Below are 22465 nucleotides of genomic sequence, written 5' to 3' on the forward strand. Positions count from 1 at the left end.
GGATTAACTCTTTTCAATGTATTTTTTGTGTGGATATTAAGTCTGTTTTTCTCCTGTATTTAACCACAACTTTCATTGGAGAATCTTTTGAGCTCTTGGTGAAGATGATTAGAGGTGGGCTATCATCTAAATCAAAAGTCAACAGATTAGAAGGACAAGAAGATACAGACAAGATATTAGATATAGACAAGAAATTAGCTTCAGGACTCGGAGAAGGGTTGCATATTATTTGGGAAATACACTTGTCCATATTCCTTTTGAGTTGTATCAACAGTCATTTACCTTAATCTCCCTGTTAATATTATGGGATAGATGTAATGGGATGCCCTTGTAGTCATGACTATACACTTGATATTGGAGTAAGCTTGATGTATCAGCAGCAGAGACGGTTTATGAGCCATAGGATCCAGTTTGGCTTCAGAAAGTTTAAACAGACTACATCTCACAACATGACGTATTCTTTGAGCATATAAAGCCACCTGCAATGGATGACTCATCATGACATTTTGATGAAGTGATGATTAAAATTAGCAGTTAATAGATTATTTTCATTAAGTTATATATTTTAGATTTACGAGTTATGAGGACAGCACCTGGAAAAATTATAACAAAAGAAGACCTGGAGAAGACTGTAGAGATAATTCTCACAGAGACAGAAACAATGAACTTTTTAAATCTACCAACAGTTATGTTTTCTGTAGAATCTGAAGAAGCTGAGAAAGTAAGGTATGTGTGGTTTAATCATTTACATTGCTTTTGTAATTTAAATGCTGAATCAGAGGGCTCTATCTTTGTTTCTGTCTTTGAGGATTTCTGGATAAACACTGGTGGTATATGTGCCTTGTGAAACTGCATCCTATAAAGTGATATTTGTACCCCATGAAATTACATGTAAAGTATATATGTTGTATGTTCTTCCTAGAGGAGTAACTCATAGCTGTACCATATTCTTTAAAAATAGGTGAGCTACTAAGTTAAATAACAAAAGAAATAAAGGAAGCTTCTAAGTCTCAGTATAGGTTTTAATGATTTTTTTCTTTTATACATATATGAATTATTTTCAATTTAAAAAGAAATGACTGCCAATTTTATATTCAAAACAACTTAAACTTAAGAAGGGAAAATGTGTTATGGGGATATGATGGAATTTACTATTGAGAGCAGATTTTCCATTTCTCTTTATTAATGAATATAAATGGATTTCTGACTCATGTATTTTGAAGTTCTGCTGTTAGGTACATATACATAAAGGATTGTTACATCTTTTTGTAGACTTGACCCCTTTATCATTATATAATACCCCTCTTTATCTCAAATAATTTTCTTTGCTCCAAAGCGTGCTCTGACTAAATTAATATGGCTGCTGCTGCTGCTGCTAAGTCGCTTCAGTCGTGTCCGACTCTGTGCGACCCCACAGATGGCAGCTCACCAGGCTCCCCCGTCCCTCGGATTCTCCAGGCAAGAACACTGGAGTGGGTTGCCATTTCCTTCTCCAATGCATGAAAGTGAAAAGTGAAAGTGAAGTCGCTCAGTCGTGTCCAACTCTAGCGACCTCATGGACCGCAGCCTACCAGGGTCCTCCATCCATGGGATTTTCCAGGCAAGAGTACTGGAGTGGGGTGCCATTGCCTTCTCCGAATATAGCTACATAAATAGATTATTTAGTATTTATATAGTTATTCAGATTATTTGCCTTCAAGTATAATTTGAATATGATTCATAGTACTAAAAAATTCATCACTAGCATAATTAAGGTATTATTTTTACCCAAATATAAAATATTGTAAAATTGTTTGGACTATAAAATACAATACAATTAGATCTTGAATAACATACTTTTTTAAAGTACATGAGACATAAGGGGAAAGTCCTAGGACCAGAAAAAGGAAAAGAATAACAATGGGATAGATAAGTGATTTAAAATCAGGGAGAGATGCTAGAGGAAAATGATAATATTAGCACATGGATCTAGAGCCCACCGGCAAGTCTTGGACCCCCCTCCCAAATTGAGAGAATCAAAAGAGAGGCTTTTATATTAAACCAAGAACCTTAGGGCTGCAGCTAGAGAAAGCCCACACACAACAATGAAGACCTAGCACAGTCAAAAATAACGAAAAATATTAGAAGAAAAATAAGATAGAGTTAAAACATCATTAACCCTAAGAAACTATCAAAATGATGACTGATAATTGCAAAAACATTTTAAAAGAATTTTAAAATAAAGTTTAGTTTATATAGTTGTTAAAATTAAAAAGTAAACAAAGCTTTAATCTTTGTTATTAAAAAGTAAGCATTTAAAATTTAAACGAGACATAATTGAATAGATATGTAATAAATCAAAACTTAGATCTAAGTTATACAAAATCTTGGAGAGAAAAATGATATCTAAAGCATCAGAGAGAAATTAAACAGATATTGATAATAGGCTAAAGGTCTAACGTACACCTAATCATTTCCAAAAGGGCAGAATGCAAAGAATGGAAGAGAGCTGCTATTCAAAGACAGTAAGGATTTCCCCAAACTGTTGAAAAACACCATTCCACAGAAATAGGAATAAAAAAAAAAAAAAGAAATCCACACACACCAATGGGTACATTATACTCCAAAATACCAAATATTAAAAGAAGAATTTTTTTTTTTTGCTACCTTGGGTCTTTGCTGCAGCACTTGGGCTCTTTGTTGTGGCACGTGGGCTTGTCTTGTGGCACAGGAGCTCTAGAGTACATGGACTCAGTAGTTGCACTGTGCAGGCTTCACCAATTACAGCATACAGATGCTGTAGTAGTGCTCTATTGGCTTCATTGTCCTGTAGCATGTGGGATCTTATTTCCCTGACCAGAGACTGAACAATGTCCAATGCATTGGAAAGTGGATTCTTAGCTACTGAACCACTAAGATAATCCCTAAAAGATTTTAAAAGCAGAAGAAAACAGTAAAGAACATATTTACAGAGAAATAAACCAATAGCATTATTAGAGTCACTTCATAAGGATAAGGGAGGTATAATTCTAAACATGAAACTTCTAATAAAATAACCTCTTAATATATGAGGCAAAAATTGGAAACTTGGTAAGTATTAAAATAGATATAAACATGCCTCTCAATTACTGATGTCAATCAGATAAAAAATTAGTTATAGAAAATTTGAACCCAAACCATAGTTTAATGGTAATATATAGAACTCTGAATTCAACAATTAGAGGACACATACTCTTTTCAAGCACACATGGAATATTATACAACTCACCCACGTACAAGGCCATGAAGTAAGGTTTCAAAAATTTCAAAGAACTGATATCTGACAAATACTCTGAGCACAGTGGAGTGAAGTTAAAAATTAATAGCATAAATCTCAACTAAGACATAGAGACATATTCACATACACTTTTGAAAGTTAAAAAGTGCATTTTGTAAATTCCTCATGAACCAAATCATAATGGAAATCAAAGACATACTCAGAACTAAATAATTATGAAAATAATGCATAGTACAGAGCTTCCCAGGCCAGGCTAGTGATAAAGAATCCACCTGCCAATGCAAGAGATGCAAGAGACCCTGATTTGATCCCTGGGTCAAGAAGAACCCCAGAGAAAGAAATGGCAATCCACTGCAGTATTCTTGCCTGCAGAATCCCATGGACAGAGGAGCTTGGTAGGCAACAGTCCATGGGGTCGCAAAGAGTTGGGCACGACTGAGCACCCACACCGGAGAAGGCAACGGGACCCCCACTCCAGTACTCTTGCGTGGAAAATCCCATGGACAGAGGAGCCTGGTAGGCTGCAGTCCATGAGGTTGCTAAGAGTCTGACACGACTGAGCGACTTCACTTTGACATTTCACTTTCACACATTGGAAAAGGAAATGGCAACCCACTCCAGTGTTCTTGCCTGGAGAATCCCAGGGACGGGGGAGCCTGGTGGGCTGCCGTCTATGGAGTTGCACAGAGTCCGACACGACTGAAGCGACTTAGCAGCAGCAGCAGCAGAGCACACACACACACACACACACACATGCAATACATATTATGGAATGACACAAAAGTAGTACTTTGAGAGAAATTTGTGGTTTTTTCAAGTGTCTGTATCAAAGTTCATAAAACCTATGTGGAAATGGTACAAGGCCAATTGCACTATTGGTGGGTACTCAAAGTTGTAGGGATGTTGGGGAGTATAGTGTAAAAGAGTCTTTTGGAGGTAGTTTAATGCAGTGTTTTCCTAAGATTTTTGATTGTTCACTTTTTGATTCACTTTTTGATCACTTTTTAATGCAACCTACATTAAATAATTAATTTTGAGAAAAGTATAATATAAAAAGATATGTGTGGTAAAAATTAATTTTTATCAGTAAGTTGAGTATATATTATTTTTTTATAGCCAGAGAAACAAGAACTATGAGACTCTTTGTCGAAATAGATTGGGCAATGATTTATACGTAGAAAGGATGATGCAGACTATTAATGGAGCACCAAAAAATAAAGACGTTCAATGTGACAAAATCTTGAAAGAAGACAAAGGTAATTTATGTTATATTCTGCTTGGTAAATTACTATATTTTAATATACATCCATTGGGTCTGTTGATTAACAACTATTATAATGAAGTATATAAGGCAAAACGAAATGATTTGGCCAAATCACAATAGCTGGGTACTGTGATCTGCAACTTTCAAAATTTGACAATTTAGTTAATAAGTAATAAATACAGATTCAGAAGATTGAAATAGCATAATTATCAATCTTGATTTTTATACAAACTATATCATGGAACTTTGTACTCTTTACATATTAAGGGCAGATTTATGGCATCTTTATTTTCTCTTGTCCCACTCCCCTCCCAGATACAGTGGTGGTCTTAAAGACAGAAGCCTGCCTTCCTAGTGTGAGACCCTGGCCCTTGGTTCTAGAAGGAACAGAGCAGACCTTATTCTCAAAGAATTTGGCGTGTATGTTTTAACATGTCTAGGAGCTTCCTGGAATATTGACTCAAGGCTTTTGTCTTTTCTTGCCTAATTCAGAAAGACTATATTATGCTTATCACTATTAGAAAGTAACTCAAAGACATAGAAAGAAATAAAGAACACTGATAAAGTTAGCGACATAGGTAAACACAAAAGCCAGTATTATAATTTTGATTTGTAACTCCTGTGTTTTTGCAATGTGATTTAGAATAAATGCATTAAATAATAATTCTAAATCTATGCTACTGGGCATACAAAGTTGAAAGATATAATTTATGACATCAATTTAAAGTGGATGGGATTTAGCTGTATAGAAGCAGTTTATATAATGGAAGTAAGGTAGTATTATTTTAAAGTAGATTGTTGAAATTTTAAGAAATTAATTTTAATCCCCAAGGCAATCACCAAGAAATAACTTAAAAATTGCAGAAAATAAAACTAGGAATAAGAATGATACACTATAAAAAATATCAAACACAAAAAAGACAGTTATGGAAAATTTGAACATTATAGAAAGTGTATGACATAAGAAGACAAATTAAAAGCATCAGAAGTCCTTCCTAAACAATTATTACTTTAAATAAGTGAATTAAAGACTCCAATTAAAGAGTAAAAGTTGGCAGGATGGATTTAAAAAAGACAGCAAACATCAAAAAATCTGTAAGAGAAAACCATGATCCATCTATGTGTTTTCTAACAAGAGACTGTTTTTTCCAGTTTTATTGAGAAATAATTGATATGCATCAATGTATAAGTACAGCATGATGGTTTGATTTACATGTATTGTGAAATGAGTACCACAACAGGTTTATTTAACATATAAACATTTTAAATAAAATGTTTATTTTTTAATGTTTAAATAAAATGTTTATATATCCATTTAAATAAAATGTTTATTTAAACATTTAGCATGTTTATTAACATGGATGTTAAATAAACATATAGTTACAATAAAAAGAAAAGTTGCATGATTTAAAATTAACACACAAAATTCATGTGTATTTCTACATACTACCAATGAGCAATCCAAAAAGGAAATTAAGAAAGTAATTTTGTTTCTAATAGCATCCAAAATAATAAATATATGTCAGAATAATAAAATAAAAATAAATATATGTCAGAATAATAAAATATGTCAGAATAAATTTAATTAAGGAGATGAAAAACTTGTACACTGATAACTATAAAACATTGCTGAAAAATGTAAAGGATACCTAAGTAAATGGGAATACATTCTGTATTTATGAATTGACTTAAGATTATTAAGATATGAATACCACCCAGAATAATGCCAAAGACTTTGAAATTTTTTTTTTTTATTTTTGCTTCTTGGTCATGCTGTAAGCCAGATGGGATCTTAGTTCCCTGATCAGGGATGAACCTGCACCCGCTATAGTAGAAGCACAGAGTCTTAACCACAGGACTGCCAGGGAATTACCCCCAAAGACTTCATTGCAACAACAGGAAAAAAAAACCATCCTAAAATTTATGCAGAATATCAAGGGATCCCCAAGTAGCAAAAACAATCTTGACAAAGAACAGAGTTAGAGACCTCATACTTCCTGGTTTAAAAACTTGCTATAAAGTTATGATCAAAATAGGTTGTACCAGCATATAGATAGATATATAAACCAGAAGAATAGAATAGGGATCCCAGAAATAACCCTCAGATATATAGTTAAGTGATTTTTGATGAAGGTGCCAAGACCGTCAGCTGGTGCTGGGGAAACTAGATAGCCACATGTGAAGAATAAAGTTGGATTCAGACCTCATATTATATGGAAAAATTAACTCAAAAGTGTTGTTAAGTTTAGTCGCTCAGTTGTGTCCGACTCTTTGTGACCCCATGGACTGCAGCACACCAGGTGTCCCTGTCCATCACTAACTCCTTGAGCTTACTCAAACTCATGTCCATCGAGTTGGTGATGCCATCCAACTATCTCATCCTCTGTCATCCCCTTCTCCTCCTGACTTCAATCTTTCCCAGCATCAGGGTCTTTTCCAATGAGTCAGTTCTTCCCATCAGGTGGCCAAAGTATTGGAGTTTCAGCTTCAACATCAGTCTTTCCAATGAATATTCAGGACTGATTTCCTTTAGGATGGACTGGTTGGATCTCCTTGCACTCCAAGGGACTCTCAAGAGTCTTCTCCAACACCACAGTTCAAAAGCATCAATTCTTCAGCCCTCAGCTTTCTTTATAGTCCAACTCTCACATCCATACATGACCACTGGAAAAACAATAGCCTTGACTAGACGGACCTTTGTTGGCAAAGTAATGTCTCTGCTTTTTAATATGCTGTCTAGGTTGGTCATAACTTTTCTTCCAAGGAGCAAGTATCTTTTAATTTCATGGTGCAGTCACCATCTGCAGTCATTTGGGGGCCCCCCAAAAATAAAGTCTCTCACTGTTTCCATTGTTTGCCCATCTATTTCCCATGAAGTGATGGGACCGGATGCCATGATCTTCATTTTCTGAATGTTGAGCTTTAAGCCAACTTTTTCACTCTCCACTTTCACTTTCATCAAGAGGCTTTTTAGTTCCTCTTCACTTTCTGCCATAAGGGTGGTGTCATCTGCATATCTGAGGTTATTGATATTTCTCCTGGCAATCTTGATTCCAGCTTGTGTTTCTTCCAGTCCAGCGTTTCTCATGATGTTTCCTTTGGTATCTCTAATTTTCCTGAAGAGATGTCTAGTCTTTCCCATTCTACTGTTTTCCTCCATTTCTTTGCATTAATCACTGAGGAAGGCTTTCTTATCTCTCCTTGCTATTCTTTGAAACTCTGCATTCAAATGAGTACATCTTTGCTTTTCTCCTTTGCCTTTCACTTCTCTTATTTTCACAGCTATTTGTAAGGTCTCCTGAGAAAACCATTTTGTCTTTTTGCATTTCTTTTTCTTGGGGATAGTCTTGATCCCTGCTTCCTGTACAATGTCATGAACCTCCATCCATAGTTCTTCAGGCACACTATCAGATCTAATCCCTTGAATCTATTTGTCACTTCCACTGTATAACTGTAAGGGATTTGATTTAGGTCATATCATAGTGGTCTAGTGTTTTTCCCTATTTTATCCAATTTAAGACTGAATTTGGCAATAAGGAGTTCATGATGTGAGCCACAGTCAGCTCCTGGTCTTGTTTTTGCTGACTGTATAGAGCTTCTCCATCTTTGGCTGCAAAGAATGTAATCAGTCTGATTTCACTATTGACCATCTGGTGATGTCCACATGTAGTCTTCTCTTGTGTTGTTGGAAGATGGTGTTTGCTATGACCAGTGCATTCTCTTGGCAACATGCTATTAGCCTTTGCCCTTCTTCATTCTGTACTCCAAGGCCAAATTTGCTTGTTACTCCAGCTATCTCTTCCTATTTTTGCATTCCAATCCCATATAATGAAAAGGACGTCTTTTTTTGGTGTTATTTCTAGAAGGTCTTGTAGGTCTTCATAGAACCATTCAATGTCAGCTTCTTCAGCATTACTGGTAGGGCATAGTCTTAGACTACTGTGATAGTGAATGGTTTGACTTGGAAACAAACAGAGATCATTCTGTTGTTTTTGAGATTACATCCAAGTACTGCATTTTGGACTCTTTTGTTAACTATGATGGCTACTCCATTTCTTCTAAGGGATTCTTGCCCATAGTAGTAGATAATAACAGTCACCTGAGTTAAATTCACCCATTCAAGTCCATTTGCTGATTCCTAAAATGTTGATGTTCACTCTTGCCATCTCCTGATTGACCACTTCCAATTTGCCTTGATTCATGAACCTAACATTCCAGGTTCCTATGCAACACTGCTCTTTACAGCCTTGGGCTTTACTTCCATCACCAGTCACATCCACAACTGGGTGTTTCTTTGGCTCTGTCTCTTCATTCTTTCTGGAGTTATTTCTCCACTGGTCTCCAGTAGCATATTGGGCACCTCCTGACCTGGGGAGTTCATCTTTCAGTGTCCTAACTTTTTGCTTTTTCATACTGTTCATGAGGTTCTTAAGGCAAGAATAGTGAAGTGGTTTGCCATTTCCTTCTCCAGTGGACCATGTTTTGTCAGAACTCTCCAACATGACCTGTCCATCTTGGGTGGCCCTACATGGCATGGCTCATAGTTTCATTGAGTTAGACAAGGCTGTGGTCCATGTGATCAGATTGGTTTTCTGTGATTCTGGTTTTCATTTCTTCTGCCCTCTGATCAGTCAGTCAGTTCAGTCGCTCAGTCGTGTCTGACTCTTTGCAACCCCATAAAACACAGCACGCCAGGCCTCCCTGTCCATCACCCACTCCTCGAGTTTACCCAAACTCATGTCCATTGAGTCGGTGATGCCATCTAACCATCTCAACCTCTGTCGTCCCCTTCTCCTCCTGCCTTAAATCTTTTCCAACATCAGGGTCTTTTCAAATGAGTCAGCTCTTTGCATCAGGTGGCCAAAGTATTGGAGCCTCAGCTTCAACATCAGTCCTTCCAATGAACACCCAGGACTGATCTCCTTTAGGAGGGACTGGTTGGATCTCCTTGCAGTCCAAGGGACTCTCTCAAGAGTCTTCTCCAGCACCACAGTTCAAAAGTATCAATTCTTCTGTGCTCAGCTTTCTTTATAATCCAACTCTCATATCTATGACTACTGGAAAAACCATAGCCTTGAATAGACTGACCTTTGCTGACAAAGTAATGTCTCTGCTTTTTAACATGCTGTCTAGGTTGGTCATAACTTGCCTTCCAAGAAGTAAGTGTCTTTTAATTTCATGGCTGCAGTCACCATCTGCAGTAATTTTGGAGCCCAAAAAAATAAAGTCAGCCACTGTTTGCACTGTTTCACCATCTATTTGCCATGAAGTGATAGGAGAAGGGTAAAAGACTTATGGAAGCTTCCTGATGGGAAAGACTGACTGAGGGGGAAACTGGGTCTTGTTCTGATGGGAGGGGCCATGCTCAGTAAATCTTCAATCCATTTTCTGTTGATAGGCGGGGCTGTGTTCCCTCCCTGTTATTTGACCTGAGGCCAAACTATGGTGGAGGTGATAAAGATAATTTTGACCTACTTCGAAAGGTCCCATGCTTGCACTGTTGCACTCAGTGCCCCCAACCCTGCAGCAGGCCACCACCAACCCGTGCCTCCACTGGAGACTCCTGGACACTCATCAGCAACTCTGGGTCAGTCTCTTGTGGGGTCACTGCTCCCTTCTTCTGGGTCCTGGTGCACACAAGGTTTTGTTTGTGCCCTCCAAGAGTCTGTTTCCCCATTCTTGTGTAAGTTCTGGCAGCTCTATGGTGGGGTTAATGGCGACTTCCTCCAAGAGGACTTATGCCATACCCAGGTCTACTGCACCCATAACCCCTGCAGCAATGTACTGCTGACCCATACCTCTGCAAGAGACATTCAAACACAGTTCTGTCTCAGTCTCTGTGGGGTCTCTGGGTCCTGGTGCATACAAGGTTTGTTTGAGCCCTCTGAGTGTCTCTGGCAAGTATATAGTTTGATTCTATATGTGATTTCACCCCTCCTACTGTCTTGCTGGGGCTTCTCCTTTGCCCTTGGACGTGGGATAAGAGCCAAAATTATAAAACTCTTAAAAAATTTGAGGTAGATATTTTTGCCTTTGCCTTGACAGTAGATTCTTAGATATGACACTGGAATCATTGTGAACAAAAGAAAAAATACTGAGCTGCATCAAAATTAAAAGCTTTGTCCATCAAATAGCTATCAAAAAAGTGAAAGGACAACTTACATGATGGAATAAGATATTTGCAAATCCTATTTCTCTTAAGGTCTAGTATCCAGACTATACACAAAACACTTATAATCCAAGAACCAGAAGACAACAGAATAAAACAGTGGGCATAAAACTTGAACTTGTTTTCCAAAGGAAGAAAACAAATGACCAACAAGCAGAAGAAAATATGTTAAACACCATTAGTCATTAGAGAATACAGTAAAGACCACAATGAGTTGCTGCTTCTCCCACATTAAATGGCTATAATTAAAAAGAACAAACCAGAGGACAAGCATTGACAAAGAAGTTGATAAATTGAAGCTCCCATACAGTGCTGCTGGGAATGTAAAATGGTTCAGCTGCTCTGGAAAATAGTTTGGTAATTCCTCAAATAATGAGAAAGACTTTCCTTATGACTCAGCAGTTCCACTCCTAGGTATATACCTCATAGAATTGAAACTAGGTACTCAAATACATGTACACACAAGTTCTTGAAAGCAATACTTACCACAGTCAAAAAGTAGAAACAACTGAAATGTCAATCAGTGAATGAATGAACAGACAAAGTGTGTAAATACATATGTGAAGTGAGTGAAAGTCTCTCAGTCATGTTTGAGTCTTTGTGACCCCATGGACTACACAGTCCATGGAATTCTCCAAGCCAGAATACTGGAGTGGGTAACCTTTCCCTTCTCCAGGGGATCTTCCCAACCCAGGGATTGAACCCAGGTCTCCTACATTGCAGGTGGATTCTTTACCACCTGAGCCACAATGAAAGCCCAAGAATACTGGTGTGGGTAGCCTATCCCTTCTCCAGTGGATCTTCCTGACTCAGGAATCGAACTGGGGTCTCCTGCATTGCAGACAGATTCTTCACCAACTGAGCTATCAGGAAGACTCGTAAATACATATAATGGAATATAATTCAGTCACAAAAGGAATAAAGTACCTTCTCTGAGAAACTACCCCTCTTCTACCCTGGAATATGTCAAAAATTTCTACTCTGGAGAGGACAAAATAGAGGCTCTTTAGATGGAGAATACCAGGCACAGATCAAGACATGGGTTGTTGTTGTTCAGTCACTGAGTCATTCTTTGTGACCCCATGAACAGCACCATGCCAGGCTTCCCTGTCCTTCACTATCTGCTGGAGTTTGCTCAAATTCATGTCCACTGAGTCAGTGATGTTTTGTAAAAAACATCCTCTGTCGCCCCTCTCTCCTGCCCTCAATCTTTCCCAGCATCAGAGTCTTTTCCAGTGAGTCAGCTCTATGTATCAGGTGGCCAAAATATTGGAGCTTCAGCTTCAGCATCAGTCCTGCCAATGAATATTCAAGGTGGATTTCCTTTAGGATTAACTGGTTTGATCTCCTTGCAGTCCAAGGGACTCTCAAGAGTCTTCTCCAGCTCCACAGTTCAAAAGCATCAATTCTTTGGCTCTCAGCCTTCTTTATGACCCAACTCTCACATCTGTACATGACTACTGGAAAAACCATAGCTGACTATACAATGGATACTTAAGCAAAACAAACAAACAAAAAAACTACAAAAAAACCCCAAACAAATACCCCCAATGCATACTGAATTCTATACACAGAGTCCCTGAAATCCTATCCTCCCTCATAGAAGGCTTATAAAACCATAGGTAGCCAGATTCTTAATTATCCTTTATCTGGATGTACCAACAGTTAATTTATTCATTTGCCTACTGAAAGGCATCTTGATTGTTTCAAGTTTTGGCACTTATCAGTAAGGCTGGTATAAATATCTATGTGCAAGTTTTTGTGTAGATATAGGTTTTTAAGTCCTTTGGGTAAATATTGAGGAGTGTGATTATTAGATTGTATGGAAACAGTATTTTTATTTATTTATTTTTAATAGCCACACTGCCTTCTAAAGTGATTGTACCATTACCAGCAGTGATGGAGAGTTACTGTGGTTTCACATCCTCACTAGCATTTCGTGTTGTCAGTATTCCAGATTTTGACCATTCTAGTAGTGTGCAGTGGTAACTTATTTTTGTTTGTTTGGGTGGGGGTTGGCTATGCTGCATGGCTTGGGGAATTCTGGTTCACCAATTAGGAATCAAACCCTGATCCCCACAGTGAAAGTGCCAAGTCCCAACCACTGGACCACAGGGAATTCCCCTCATTTTTTGTTTTAACTTATTTTCCCATGATGACATATGATAAGGAGTATATTTTCCTATACTTACTTGCCACCTGTATGCCTTTTTATTTGGATGAGATATCTGTTAAGTTCTTTGGCCCATTTTAAATTTTGGTTGTTTGTTTTCTTATTGTTAAGGATCAAAAGATATTTGTATATTTTAGACAACAGTCCTTTTTCAATTGTATCTTTAGCAAATGTTTTCTTCCAGTGTGTGGCTTGTCTTGCTATTCTCTTGACATTTTCTTTTACAGAGCAGACATTTTTAATTTTAATGAAACCCAGATTATCAATTATTACTTAATAGATTGTACTTTTGCTGTTGTTTCTAAAAAGTTATTGCCATACTCAAGGTCATCTAAATTTTTGCCTATATTTTCTTCTATGAGTTTTCTAGTTTTGCCTTTTACTTTTAGGTTTAAAACAAGTTTTTAGTTAATTTTCCTGAAGGATGTAAGATCTGTATCTAGATTAATTTTTTTTTTTTTTTGCACTTGGATGTCCGGTTTGTTCCAGCACCATTTGTTGAAAAGCCTATCTTTGCTTCATCTATTTTTGTTCCTTTGACAGAGATTAGCTGACTATGTTAATGTCAGTGTTTTTCTGAGCTCTCTATTCTGTTCCGTGCACATTATCTTGATTACTGTAGCAGTGTAGTAAGTCTTCAGGTTGAGTAGTGTCAGTGCTCCTATTTTGTTCTTTGTCTTCAATATTGTGCTGGCTTTTCTGGGTCTTTTGTCCCTTTATGTAAACTTTAGAATCAGTTCCTTTTTGTCAATTCACTTCTTTTTTAATTGGAGGAAAACTGCTTTACAATGTTGTGTTGGTTTCTTTCTGGAAGCATGAGGTCTTCTGCCAGCATTTAGTAGGTGTTCTGTAGGAGTTGTTCCACATGCAGAAGTATTTTTGATGTATTTGTGGGGAGGAGGAAGATGATCTCCACGTCTTACTCCTCCACCATCTTGAGAGTCTCCCCTAGAATCTGTTTGTTAATATGCACAAAGTAACTTGCTTAGATTTGATTGAAATTGCATTGAATCTATAGATCAATTTGGACAGGACAGGCATCATGACAATGCTGAGTTGTCATGCTATCAATAAACATGGAATATCTCTCCATTTATTTCATTCTTTAATTTTGTTCATCAGAGTTTTGTAGTCTTCCTTACGTTTTGTACATATTTTGTTAGACTTATTCCTACTTCGCTTTTGGGTGCTAATGTAGATCATATTGTTTCAAATTTCAAATTCCTTTGTTAATATATAGCTAATGTAGATCATATTGTTTCAAATTTCAAATTCCTTTGTTAATATATAGCAAAGAGATTGATTTTTGCATAGTGTTAACCTTGTACCCTGAAACTTTGCTGTAATCACTTAGTAGTTCAGTAGTTTTTTTGTTAATTCTTTCAGGTTTTCTATATAGATGATTATGTCATCTGAGTTGAAAAACAGTTTATTTATTCCTTTCCATTCTGTACTTCTTTTATTAGCATTTACTTTTTCTTATCTTACTGCATTAGCTTGGACTTCCAGTATGATGTTGAAAGGAGTGGTAAGAGGAGACATCTTTGCCTTGTCCTGATCTTAGTGAAATATTTTCTAGTTTCTAGAAGAAACTCATTGGGTTTTGTAGGTGTTCTTTATCAAGTTGAGGAAGTTCCACCTCTATTCCTAGTTTACTGCAAGTTTTTATCATGAATGAGTGTTGGATTTTGCCAAGTGCCTTTTCTGAATCTGTTGATATGACCAAGTCATTTTTCTTCTTTGGCCTGATATTATGGATTACATCAATCAGTTTTCCAGTGTTGAACTAGTTTTGCATATCTGGGAGAAACTCCACTTAGTTGTGGTGTGTAATTCTCTTTATATATTGTTGGATTTGATTGCTAACATTTTGTAGAGGATTCTTGCATCTATGTTCATGAAAGTTATTGGTCTGCCATCTTCCTTTCTTATGGTCTGTTTCTGGTATTGGAGTAATGCTGGCCTCAAAGTATGAGTTAAGTATTCCCTCTATTTCTATCTTCTGAAAGATGTTACAGGGAATTGGTGCAATTTTCTCCTTAAATTATTAGTAGAATTCAATACCTGTATCTGAGCCCAGTGCTTTTAGTTTTGGAAGATTATTAATTATGACTCCATTTCCTTAATCGAGATAGGGCTATACAGATTGTCTATTCTTTCTTGTGTGAGTTTTGGCAGACTGTGTCTTTCAAGGAATTGGTCAGTTTCATCAAGATTGTCAAATCTATTGGGATAGTTTGTTCATGGTGTTCCTTTGTTATCTTTTTAATGGTCATGGAATCTGCAGGGACATCCTCTCTTTCTCATATGATATTAGTACTTTTTTCTTAGCTCAGGGAATTCTAAAGGGGAAAGAATATAAAAGAGAATGGATATATGTGTGTATATAACCTATTCACTTTGCTATACACCTGAAACTAACACAACCTTGTAAATCAACTATACTCCAATTGGAATTTTTAAAACCAATGCTACAGTTTATACTAAAGAATTTGACAAAGATCAAGTAAATATTGAGACTATGGATCAATAGAAGAGATGGAAATTTTAAAAAGTGCCTTTGCCACTGATGAAGCTAATTGAAACATGTAGCCTTTCATCCACAGCTGAGTGGACTTGCTATTTCTTCCCTTCAGAAGAATACCAACAATAATTGGCACAGCTAGAAAGCGCAGACCTTCTGTGCATGGGTGAGAACAGATGAGAATTCATGCTTTCTGCAAATGAGCAGACTTAACAAAAGAATCCAGAAGTGGCCAAATTGTAATTCCATCTCCTAAACTTTCCTGTAGGATTAGTCATTTCTCTTTGCCTGGTAATGTATGAATAAAGGACATAGAGAAGCCAGAAATGTCAATTTAGCTGAAGTTGCCTCTGTAAAGATTTAGAAAAACTGACAAAAAGTTTCCTACCTAACAGTCCACATGCAATACTTTATTATAGAAGTTGCATTTCAAATAAATGGATAATTCAATGAATGTATTAGTGTTCCTGGCTAACTTTTTAAAATACAGTTAAATTCTAAAAGTTGGTACATTTCATAAAGACAGTTTGTTTTCTATGTATATTATATAGTATAGTAAAAACTCTTTTAAGAAGTATGTGTGATATGAGATCATTTTAATTAAAAAATGCATATGTATTTATTCATGTGCTAACACATATATATTTATGTCAATCTGGAAGGACATGCATGAAAATGTTACCAGTTGTTTCTAGGTTATGGAAATGTAAGTCTTATTTACCTTTTCTTTTACAGTAATCACGTCTTTTTACTCAGCTAAAATAAAATTATTTTTCTATTAATGTTATATGGCCAATTGTTATTATAGCCTAAATTAAACCAGTAGATAGAAACAATGTTTTAAAACTTTTAAAAACTATTTACACAATCTTACACTCAGAAATATTCAAAACTTAGGTATAGTTAGGAATACCATTTTTCTGATAGTAGCTAAAATAAGATTTCAATTGTGTATGATAGTATAGAATTAGGAAGTCACAATCCTGATTTATTATTCTAACGTACATAATTATGGCATGTACATAGTACCTATTTCCTAGGTTTTCTGTTTCTTAGGTTAATTATATTTTAGCCAATGAACAAATGTAATGATGTTACCAAAACTAAAATTGGGGCTTCCCTGGTGGCTCAGTACTCTTGCCTGGAAAATTCCATGGATGGAGGAGCCTGGTAGGCTGCAGTCCATGGGGTCGCTAAGAGTTGGACACGACTGAGTGACTTCACTTTCACTTTTCACTTCCATGCATTGGAGAAGGAAAGGGCAACCCACTCCAGTGTTCTTGCCTGGAGAATCCCAGGGACGAGGGAGCCTGGTGGGCTGCCATCTATGGGGTCGCACAGAGTCAGACACGACTGAAGTGACTTAGCATTAGCATGGTGGCTCAGATGGTACAGAATCTGCCTGCAATGCTGGAGACCTGGGCTTGATCCCAGAGTTGGGAAGATCACTGGCTACCCACTCCAGTTTTCTGACCTGGAGAATGCCATGACAGAGGAGCCTGGCAAGCTACAATCCATGGGCATCATTAACTATTTCTTGCCATTGCTGTAAAACAATAGTTTTTTCCCTGAACAATAGATATTCTGACCTTAGATTTTGCTTTAGCTAGCTATATATAAGCTAAAATATTATAATTTGGTTTAAAGTAATGTTTACCTTCCTTTTCTTTATTTAGGTATAATGTCCACGGCTTGGGATTTGTATGATTCTTACAATGCTATGGAACTTTCATCTTTACCACCAAAACGGTCTATGATTGACTCAAGTAGTAAAGCAAATGTACCTTCAAAAGACTGGGAACAAACGGTGGCAGGGAGTAATTTAGAAAAAAGTAAGATTTCATTTATTTCAGTTTTTTAAAAATTGGGATAATTGAATTAAAACATTAGATTAGTTTCAAGCGTGCAACATAATAATTTGATCTTTGTGTACACTACAAAGTGATCACCACAATAAGTCTAGTTACTGTCACTCTATAAACTTCCCTCTCTAGCCATTTCACTTACCCCTCAACCTCCTTCCCCTCTAATAGCCATTAATTTGTTTATGAGTTTTGTTTTTATTTTTTATATTCTGCATATGAGTGAAATCATACAGTATTTGTCTTTCTCTCTCTGTTTTATTTCACTTAACATTGTTGTTCAGTTGCTCAGTTGTGTCCAACTCTTTGCAACCCCATGGACTACAGCACACCAGGCTTCCCTGTCCTTTACCAACTCCCCGGGCTTGCTCAAACTCATGTCCATTGAGTCAGTGATGCCATCCAACCATCTCATCCTCTGTCATCCCCTTCTCCTGCCTTCACACTTTCCCAGCATCAGGGTCTTATTTCTAATGAGTCGGCTCTTCTCATAAGGTGGCCAGAGTATTGGAGCTTCAGTTCCAGCATCAGTCCTTCCAGTGAATATTCAGGGTTGATTTCTTTTAGGATGGACTGGTTTGATTTCCTTGCTGTCCAAGGGATTCTCAAGAGTCTTCTCCAACACCAAACTTCAAAAGCATCAATTCTTCACTGTGTACAGCCTTCTTTATGATTCAATTCTTACATCTGTACATGACTACTGGAAAAACTATAGCTTTGACTAGACGGACCTTTGTTGGCAAAGTAATGTCTGTGCTGTTTAGGTTGGTCATGGTTTTTCTTCCAAGGAGCAAGTGTCTTTTAATTTCATCGCTGCAGTCACCATCTGCAGTGATTTTGGAGCCCAAGAAAATAAAGCCTGTCACTGTTTCCATTGTTTCCCTATCTATTTGCCATGAAGTGATGGGACCGGATGCCATGATCTTAGTTTTCTGAATGTTGAATTTTAAGCCAGCTTTTTCCCTCTCTCTTTCACCTTCATCAAGAGCCTCTTTAGTTCCTCTTCACTTTCTGCCATAAGAATGGCGTCATCTGCATATCTGAGGTTATTGCTGTTTCTCCTGGCAATCTTGATTCTGCTTGTGCTTTATCCAGCCTGGCATTTCACATGATGTTATCTGCATATAGGTTATATAAGCAGAGTGACAATATACATCCTTGATGAACTCCTTTCCCAATTTAGAGCCAGTCCATTGTTCCATGTCTGGTTCTAACTGTTGCTTCTTGACCTGCATACAGATTTCTTAGGAGGCAGATAAAGTGGTCTGGTATTCCCATCTCTAAGAATTTTCTATATTTTATTGTGAGCCATACACTCAAAGACTTTCATGTAGTCAGTGAAACAGAAGGAGATGTTTTTTCTGGAATTCTCTTGCTTTTTCTATGATCCAACGGATGTTGGCAATTTAATCTCTGGTTTCCCCTGCATTTTCTAAATCCAGCTTGAACATCTGGGAGTTCTCAGTTCATGTCCTGTTGAAGCCTAGCTTGGAGAATTTTGAGCGTTACCTGCCAGTGTGTGACATGAGTGCAATTGTGCAGCAATTTGAACATTCTTTGGCATTGCCCTTCTTTGGAACTGGAAAGAAAACTGACCTTTTCCAGTCTGTGGCAACTGCTGAGTTTTCCTAATTTGCTGGCATATTGAGTGCAATACTTTCACAGCATCATCTTTCAGGATTTGAAGTAGCTGGAATTCCATAACTTCCACTAGCTTTGTTCGTAGTGATGCTTCCTAAGGCCCACTTGACTTCACATCCCAGGATGTCTGGCTCTAGGTGAGTGATCACACCTTCGTGGGTCATTAAGATATTTTTTGTATAGTTCTGTGTATTCTTTCTACCTCTTCTTAATATCTTCTGGTTCTGTTAGGTCCATTCTGTTCTTTATTGTGCCCATCTTTGCATGAAATGTTCCCCTGGTATCTAATTTTCTCAAAGGAATTGTTTTCCTCTATTTCTTTGCATTGATCACTGAGGAACGCTTCCTTATCTCTCCTTGCTATTCTTTGGAACTCTGCATTCAGATTCGTATATCTTTCCTTTTGTCGTTTTCTTTTCACTTCTCTTTTCAGCTATTTGTAAGGCTTCCTCAGATAACCATTTTGCCTCTTTGCATTTCTTTTTCTCGGAGATGGTCTTGATCCCTGCCTTCTGTACAATGTCATGAACCTCCGTCTATAGTTCTTTAGGTACTCTATCAGATCTAATCCCTTGAATCTACTTGTCACTTCCACTGTATGCAAGGGATTTGATTTAGGTCATACCTGAATGGCCTAGTGGTTTTCCCTACTTTATTCAATTAAAGTCTGAATTTGGCAATAAGGAGTTCGTGATCTGAGCCACAATCAGCTCCCAGTCTTGTTTTTGCTGACTGTATAGATCTTCTCCATCTTCGGCTGCAAAAGTATAATCAATCTGATTTCACTATTGACCATCTGGTGATGTCCATGTGTAGAGTCTTCTCTTGTGTTGTTGGAAGATGGTGTTTGCTATGACCAGTGCATTCTCTTGGTGAGACTCGTTTAGCCTCTGCCCTACTTCATTTTGTACTGCAAGGCCAAGCTTGCCTGAATCCCGGTATCTCTTGACTTCCTACTTTTGCATTCCAGTCCCCTATGATGAAAAGGACCACTTAACTTAATGTCTAGCATTTCCCTGATAATTGGTGGTGTTGAACATCTCATGTGCCGTTTGGGAAAAATGTCTCTTTAGCTTATCTTCTGTCTTTTTTTTTTTTTTTGCTATTGTGTTCTTTGAGCTCTTGGTGTTAACCCCTTATCAGATATATGGTTTGCAAATATTTTCTCCCATTCAGTAGGTTGTCTTTTCATTTTATTGATGGTTTCCCTTGCTATGCAGAAGGTTTTTAGTTTATTTCCCTCTGTATATAAGACAGTATTTTTTCCTTGGTGCTTTGTATATTTTTGTTTTGTTTTCAGTTTTCAGAAGCTTGAGTATGGTGTATCTTGGTGTGAATTTCTTTAGGTTTATCTTTTTTGGAATCCACTGTTTCTTAATTCTGTATGTTTTTCTTTGCCAAATTTTGGAAGATTTCAGCTATTATTTCTTCAAGTACTTTTTTGGTCTCATCCTTTTCTTCTCTCCCCAATGATGTGAATATTATATATCTTGTTAGAGGTCTCTGGGCCTCTATTCATATATATATATATATATATATATATATATATATATATATATTGCAGATTATTTTCTTTCTGGTTTTCAGATGTGGTAATTTCTATTTTTCTCTTCAAGTTCACTGATTCTCTTCTCTGTCCCTTCCATTTTGCTGTTGAGCCCATCTGTTGAATTTTTTGTCAGATATTTTTTATGTTAGATATATTTTATCTGTTGTCAGATAATTTAAGCATCTCTGTCCTCTTAGTGTTGGTTTCTATTGATTTTGTGTGTTTTTTTGTTTCATTTAAGTAGAGATTTTCTTGGTTCTTTGATCAGTGATGTTCAGTTGAAATTTAGAGACTTGGGGTATTATGTTTTGAGAACTGGATCTTGTTTAAACTTCATTTTTAGCAGGATTTGTTTGACACTATTTTGACAGGGAAATTCACTGCTCCATTACCACCAGGTGAAAGTAAAAGTGGGGTTTACTGCTCCATTTTGTGTGTGTGTGTGTGTGTGTGTGTGTGTGCACATGCTCACCTTCACTTAGTCGTTTCTGACTCTTTGCAATCCCATGGACTGTAGCCCACCAGGCTCCTCTGTCCATGGAATTTCCCAGGCAAGAATATTGGAGGAAAAAAAAAAGAATATTGGAGAAGGTTGCCATTTCCTACTCCAGGGGATCTTCCTGATCCAGGGATTGAACCTGGGTCTCTTACATTTCCTACATCGGCAGGCAGATTCTTTACCACTAGCACCACCTGGGAAGCACCCATTACTAGAGTAGAAATCCATATTTTTCACTTGCCCTTCAATTACACTGAGAGAGGGGATCATCTCATTTCTGTTCTGTAATGTTAGATGGGGAGCTCTAACCTTGTGTAAGGTAGATAGTGAGCTCTAACTTCCATTGATACCTACATGGCTGGGAGGGATAGGAGCACCTCATTAACACTTCCTGACACCATGGATTGGAACTTGGCTTTTTTACTTTGGGACAGTTCTGTAAGTTCTGACTGTACCAATCCAACTCTGACTATTGGGAAGAACCTTGTTACTGCCAAATAGCTGTGGAATTCCATGTTTCCCAAGAGATCTTAACTGACATTGCACAAAGGGCAGCACAGTCATTTTTTTCTTTTTTGGGTAGGATTGAAAGTCCTAGCTCCTTACTGAGCGTTTTCTGACACCACACCCACTGGAAGGCTGGGAGATTGGAAAGCCTTGTTAGAATTGGCAAGAATGGAAGTCTAGACTTCCCGCTTGGCTAGTGGTATTTGTGGAATGGGTGGGGCTAGAATTTTTTCTGTTTTTCCTGGAGAGAAATGGTTATATCCTAAGTTTTCTTTCTTGCAAGGTTGTTGTTTTCCTGGGTTTTGGCTAAAGAGAGGAGGTTTGTCTGGAGTATCTGCAGTAATAAGAAATCCAGGAAACGCACCACTGTGTCATCCCCTGGGTCCTGAGCAATCTTTTTCCTCTGCCTTCTTCTGACAAAGGCTTTCAAAGGCTTCCTCTAAAAAAAAAAAAAATTAATGTCCCAAGATTTTTAGTTGTATTTAGCAAAGGAATAGGGAAAAGTGTGTTTACTCCATCTTCATGGATGCAGGATTTCCCTTCATTCTGTTTTAACTAAGTAATAAGTAGAATATCATTCCTCAAATATATACACATCCCGATCTCAGGAACTTATGAATAGGTTACCTTACATGAGATAAGAGACTATCCAAATGTGACTACATTAAGGATCTAAAAGAGGGAGGTTATCCTGGATTATCTGAGTGGACCCAAACCTATCAAATGGGTACTTTGGAGTATTTTTTCCATTTCTGGTCAGAGAGAGATATAATGGCAGGACCATCAGAGAGATGCAATGTTGCTGTCTTTTGAAGATGGACGGTGGGTTGGTGGTTGCTTCTAGAAATTGGCAAGGAAATTAATTCTCTAGAGCCTTCAGAAAGGAACATAACCCTAATAACCTTTTGGTTTTGGCCAAGTGAGACCTGGGTTGATCTCGAACCTAGAGAACTTTAAATTTGTATCCACTTTAAATTTAATTTTAAATTTAATCTAGAACTTTAAATTTAGTCCACTAAAT

General features: G+C 37.3%; 1 protein-coding gene across 1 annotated transcript in view; it reads left to right on the forward strand.

The window, feature by feature from the left end:
* The window catches only part of DNAI4 (dynein axonemal intermediate chain 4), a 100273-nt gene that overhangs the window by 37173 nt on the left and 40635 nt on the right, over positions 1 to 22465 (forward strand). The window contains 3 exon segments of the mRNA XM_061411667.1: positions 570 to 726; positions 4373 to 4512; positions 17063 to 17218. Of these exon segments, the coding sequence (XP_061267651.1) occupies positions 570 to 726; positions 4373 to 4512; positions 17063 to 17218 (453 nt within the window).

Source organism: Bos javanicus, chromosome 3, assembly GCF_032452875.1.
Source record: "Bos javanicus breed banteng chromosome 3, ARS-OSU_banteng_1.0, whole genome shotgun sequence".
Classification (NCBI taxonomy): Eukaryota; Metazoa; Chordata; class Mammalia; order Artiodactyla; family Bovidae; genus Bos; species Bos javanicus.